The 6,225-nt window shown below is 40.9% G+C and overlaps 1 protein-coding gene across 1 annotated transcript; it reads right to left on the bottom strand.

Annotated features, from left to right (window-relative positions):
• Positions 1–2,978: 2,978 nt before the first annotated feature.
• LOC117495807 (interferon-induced protein with tetratricopeptide repeats 1-like) lies at positions 2,979–4,719 on the bottom strand. The gene is given in 2 exon segments (XM_034147342.1): positions 2,979–3,978; positions 3,981–4,719. Coding segments are annotated over 2 exon segments (1,305 nt in total). The 3' UTR covers positions 2,979–3,412.
• Positions 4,720–6,225: the final 1,506 nt, after the last annotated feature.

The raw sequence follows: 6,225 nt of genomic DNA, 5'->3' as shown, positions 1-6,225 counted from the left end.
CATAGCTCTCTTCATTTTGCTCTCAAAGTGCACCAGATTGATGCATTTAACTTCAATATTTAAAAAAAAATCTTCCCGGGGGAGCTTGCCCCTGGACCCCCCTATGTGAGGTCCACACACCACCTATAAAAATAGCACTTTACCCCTGCTTACACGTATATGCCGTGAGCTGATTATCGAGCCTTCATTGTAACAGTCGCGGGTACACTGTGTATTTGCGTGGGGATTGTTGCAGTAGAAAATCCCACTGTAGCGACCGGTACATTAATGGGAAACCCTAAATGTTTGAGCACCCTCTATGAAACGTCAAGCTACCCCACAGCACCCCCAAAAGAAATCTCTGGCGCCGCCACTGAGCCTGACTATTTATATTGGGGGGGCCCGACTTTTTTTTTTCTCCAAAGGGGGGGCCTGACAGAAAAAGTTTGAGAACCACTGCTTTAACTCCTATGAAAATGTTCAAAAAGTGCTCAAAATTCACATGTGTGCTAACAGTCCAGCCGTGAAGACATCTACGAGACAGTTTTGAGATTTCTTCAAATGACGTTGCCATGGCAACACAATGCTCGCCATGAAACACGGTTTTCACATAACTTCAGTGAAAATGCTTCAAACAGCCCAAAACTTCACAGGTTTGGTAACGATGCAGCCATCAACGCATCTAAGCGTATTATGGGGTGTCATCAAATGCCGTTGCCATGGCGACAGATCATTCACCATCAAGTTAGTTCAAAAGTTTGCAGTACAAATATTCTGCTGCTTTTCCAAGCCTTTTTACTTTCATTTCTTCACTCATCACACATTCAAGCCCCCAGTGTTCATGTATCATTTCAATCTAAATTCTTCACTTTCTTCTTACACATTACATTTCAGCATAGCAGTTTAGCGTCAGCTTTTCAGCATAAAGCATTCCCACTAGCAATTTCTTCAGGAATTGCATTCTCTAGTTACATACAGTATTGCCAAAGCTCTGTGTAATTGCATCAACATCCATACACAAATACATATTTGAAACAAACACAATTCTGAGCATAAGAAAAAAATGCATTAAATTAATACATTAATAAAACAAGTAGAGATAGACTCTCTCTGAGAAGGGTCACTGTGCCCTGCAGCTTGTCTTCAGAATGCAGCTCCTGCTCATCAACACTGCTAGCTTTCTCCGTGTTTTGTGTCTTTGTTAATGCCTTAATAATATTGAAATCTTCTTGGATTAAAGTCACACTGGCCTGGCTCCTTTGGAACATGATTGTTCCGTTATGGTAAGCATTTACCGTCAGCTGTTGTCTCTGTCGTCATCTCCAAGAGTCTGCCACGACATATTCCTCTCTTCTTGTGGTCTTTATAGTGGGAACAAATTGCTTTATGCCAATAATCAGTGTTGTCTGTATACAGCAGGAAGTTACAAATGACTAGCTTGTCTCCCTGGTGGCTGTAGTCTGCTATTAATATATCTTGGAAGTTTACATTTGAAAGCTTTCTTTGACTAAACTTGGCCAACATACTGTATAGCCTACAGGTCTATACATATTATCATGATCTTAATTTGTATTATTTTGTCCTTGTGTCTTGTTTTACTTCCTGTCTCTGCTTTCCCTCCCATGTGATTGTCCAACAGAGGTGGGAAGTAACTAAGTACATTTACTCAAGTACTGTACTAATATACCATTTTGAGATACTTTACTTGACTGTTTTCATTTTGAGGTACTTTACTTGACTGTTTTCATTTTATGCTACTCTGTACCTCTACTCCATTACAATTTCAGAGGTAAATTGTGTACTTTTACTCCACCAAATGTATTTAATGATGTGAAATATAATCAACACTTATTTTTAGTTACACCTGGAGTAAATTCAGAAGCTACCCTGCAGTATACAAAGTCATTCAAACTAGCTGCACCTTTACCAGCTTTGATAACACTTTAATACATCAATAATTATAATCAAAACATATTATATATTATTCTGAAATGGGCCAATCTGCATATTAAGTACTTTACTTTTTGTACGTTAAGTATATTTTGAGGCTAATTATTTTGTACTTTTACTTGAGGAACATTTTGATTGCAGGACATGAACTTGTAAAAGAGTATTCCTACACTCTGATTCTTCTGCTTTTACTTAAGTACAAGAACTGAGTACTTTTTCCACCTCTGTTGTGCAATTCCTTGCACGTGCTACACCTTGGGTTGTGCATGCCCTCCCCAGCTGTTGTCTTGGTGATTAGTCTTTTGTGTATACATGCCTGTCTTCCCTCGTGTTCTCCGTAAGTTCTTCGTCATTGTTTCCATAGTTTGGTTCCTGTTCCCTCTCTGTATTCTTCTGGATTTCCCTCGTCTGCCCTCCTATGTCCTCCAAGTCTACCCGGTTTGTTACTCGTTTTTGTTAGCTACTTTTCTTTTGTTAACCTTGTCTAACCCTCCATTTTTTTTGTATTTATTTGGAACAGCTTTGGTTATTAAAGCTTGCTTTTTGTTTATACTTGTATACCCGCCTCTTTCATTATGCATTTGGGTCCTGATTCCCTTTCCCTGTGACACATATAGGATTCATAGAAAGAGACAGTGCATGGTGATATGTAAATGAGTTCATATCAAATGGAAAAGTTAAGTTTTAATGCACGTTATTTTCTACTCATTTAGATAATGAGCAGCAGCTGTCTGCAGTGTCAGAATGAAGAGCTGTTGGAGACACCTGTACCATGACGCTCTGCTGCTGCAATCTACTGCTGTAACTGCTGAACTAAAAAAACAAACACTTCTTTTAACATAAAAGTTCATCTTCTTTTATAGAAGCAGTGTCTTTCTGCGCCCCTTATCCCTTGGGGAAATTCTCATACAGCTGTTTGTGTTTATTGCTCATCCTTGTTGACTTCAAAGTGGAACATTTAAGCACCTTGTGTGCAGTACTGCTACATTTTCTATAGAGAATATGCATGTATTAACCCTAAAGCAACCAGGAAACCAAAACCAAGTACATTTCTTGGTTTACATAATGCATTTTTATTGTTTTTTACAATATAGAGGCACTCTTGATATATAATCAGTTGCATCATGCAATACTATTGAGGTTATACATCCATCATATATTGAAATACCAATCACACATTTTTATATTACACAAATAAAAGCTTACGGCAAAGCACATTTCATAGGTTATAGAGTATTTTTGCTAGAAAGAACAGTGCACATGGAAAAAACATACACATAGTTCAGAAAAACAACATGTCAACAACCAGTGTTATAAAGGATTTGGCTTATTTCCTAAATCGAGTGTAGGCTATTACTGCTGACAGTTTTTCAGTGCATAAACTCTCAGATACATCTTCTCAATCAATAAGTATATACAGATTATTTTTAGGTAGTGCAATACCTAGGTTTTTTTCTGATTGTTTTACATGCTGTTAAAAACACTATGGCTCTTGCAGGTTTGCCAGAAACTCCCTTATTTCTCCGCACATTCTGTCCCTGCCTTTGGCCCTGATCTTCTCCAGAACTTTGATGCTGCCGTCACGATAGAAGGATTGATGCGGTATTGCTGCTGCCTTCATGTGATATTTGAGTGACTTTTGATACTCCTTTCGATCGAAATTTAAATATCTTGCGTAGTTGTTGTAAAGCACCTGTTTGTCTGCTGGTTCCAAATCCCTTTCTAGCAGTTCCTGATATATCTGCTCAGCTTTAGCCTGGCCATCATTTGCCTTTCCATACACATTTGCAAGGTCTATCTTCTTCACAAGGGAAGAATGAGGGTAGAGAGAAATCACCTCCCGATGGAGACCCACTGCTCTGTCTATCATGCTTTTCTTTGGGCGACTGTCCCTGGAAAGAATTATCTTCCATTTGTAGCAGAGAGCAGCGCATCTCTTCAGATAACGCTCATCTGGATGGTCCTTCAGAGCCTCCTCTGCCAAAACAATGGCCTCATCAACAGATACATATGTTTTGTAAACCCTTAGTATGGCTTTAAAACCACTGTGCTACTGACAGGATTCCTTAAAACCTCTCTGGCTAACTCACGTGCTTCATCTTCTATTCTTTCTCCTCTCTTAGCACGTTGATCAAGGTATTTAACAGCAAGGTACAAGTTCTCTGGATCCTGTTCCTTAGCAATTCTCATTTTCTCCAAGATTTCCTCTTCCAGCCCTGTGCCGCTGTGCTTTGAAGCATTCACTAACCCTATGATGTAGCTAGTGTTCCACTCCACCATGTCCGGCTGCATCTCGATGGCTTTCTGGAAGTAATCTGCAGACAGCAGCTTTTTGTCTGCGCTGAACTTCATCAGGGTCCAGGCTTTTTCAGCGTAGGTCTCCGGGTGGAGCTCCTCCTGGGATGGAGATGGGTATTTTTTATTCAGGGCGTAGACTTTTGACAGGTAGGCCTCACTCTCTGCTTGGTCTCCCAGGTGGTGATGCAACCAAGCCAGGTTCCCGTAGTTCACCACTAACCAGGGGCCCTCACCTGCGTTTCTCATGTTATTGAAGGCCTCTGTAGCCTTGTTGAAGAAACTTTGGGCGTCTTCACTGAAGCCCAGCTTGTACTGAATGAACCCTCGCAGGTTGTAGATGTGACCCTGCCAGCTGTTTCCCTCTTCAGTGCCAATGTCCTTCACGTTTTCCCTTAGACGTATAAGTAAGGATCTGCTGGGGTCCAGATCCCAGGTGAAGTGGCACTGCAGGGCCTCCAGTTTGGACACCAGTGTTTGACTCTTATGGCGCATTTCCACTACAGCGCGGAGCTCGCTTTAAGCGTGCCGTGTCGTGCCGTGCCCGTTTTTGGTTGCGCTTCCACTAGGCCTAGTTACGGCCCGGCCCGGCCCGGGGCCACTTTTTCACCTCTTTTCTGGCCCGACAAAATTGTGGTTCTATCGGGGCCAACAAACAGGGCTGAGTCGGGCTGAGTATGCTAAACTAGAGAGAGGAGCGCTGGCAAGGGGGCTACAACTACAACAAGATGGACATATTTGACCGTGATTTAATTGTAATACACGTTTCAAAATGATGCCGAAGTAACAACATACTGATACCGGTTAGTAAAAACCATGAATTAATGCTTTGTCAAGTCTGCAGACAGACGGCAGGCGAAAAACCTTTTAAAATGCGTGTTTTTCTAGATGGAGATTGGCTAAGCTAACGCAGTATATGCTCCGACCGTCCACACTCACAACAACGGCCTATACAGACATAAATAAAGCAGCGACTGTATTCACCATGACACAGGCAGTCTGTGGTGTGTACTTCTTTAACTTTTGTCGAGTTTCTGAACATATATAAGGAGCTGTGAGCTCTGAGTGCTAACAGCTAACGGCTGTGTTGTGTTTCTGGAGTTCTCATTGAAGATGACGTCACGGCTCCGCCTACACTGCGTTACTATAGTAACTACCCCAGTTCCTAAACTGTAATGGAAGCGCAGCATGAAGTGAGTCGGCCCTGTTAAGGCCCAACGCGGCCAAGCCGTACCGAGCCGTACCGAGCGTGGCCGAGGCCGACCGTGTAGTGGAAATGCGCCATTAGAGGCACTGAAGAAGAACAAAAGGAATACATTTTAAATACATATCTTTTTTTTAAATATGTTTTTAGTTATATTTTTCATTAGTTTTACCAAAATAACTTGATTTAATTGTATTTAAAATAACATTTCCAAAGAAATAAATCCTTCGAATCTGCCTATTCAGTTTCTGTTAGAATGTGAAGGGTTAAATGAAAGAAGCTCGTCTCTGCGAGTTACTGTGAAGACAGGACCTGTTGGACGTCCAGCTATGAATTCACAGAGGGCCCAGCTATAGTAACTGAACGAGAGAGTAATACCAAATGACATTACAATTGACCAATCATATCTTATATATTCCGCTGAAGTATACGCTGTGACGTAATAACTTTTTTTCTTTTTTTTTTGAGGGAAGGGGGGGTCAGAGGGCCTAGGTATAAAAGTCACGGCTCGCCACTGGGAAGGAGGATACAAGTAAGTAAGGTATAGGGTGGTAGGAAGAAAGGTATGACATTGAGCAACAAAGTCGAATAAAGCAGCCAGGAAATGTTACGGTGACTAAGGGAAATAAAATAGTTAATTAAAAAAAAGATACTAAACAGATGGATTTAGCATTTTTCCTCCTGCTGAAACATAACCACAAATACATTAATCAGTAATAGGCTGATTATTAAATAAAAGAAAAAGAAATAGGCCTACATCATTTTTAAATTCCTTTAGACCTGGCATAAATCGAAGA

This window comes from Trematomus bernacchii, unplaced genomic scaffold (assembly GCF_902827165.1).
Source record: "Trematomus bernacchii unplaced genomic scaffold, fTreBer1.1, whole genome shotgun sequence".
Classification (NCBI taxonomy): domain Eukaryota; kingdom Metazoa; phylum Chordata; class Actinopteri; order Perciformes; family Nototheniidae; genus Trematomus; species Trematomus bernacchii.
The sequence above is the reverse complement of the archived record's forward strand: the minus strand, read 5'-3'. Positions and strand labels throughout refer to the sequence as shown.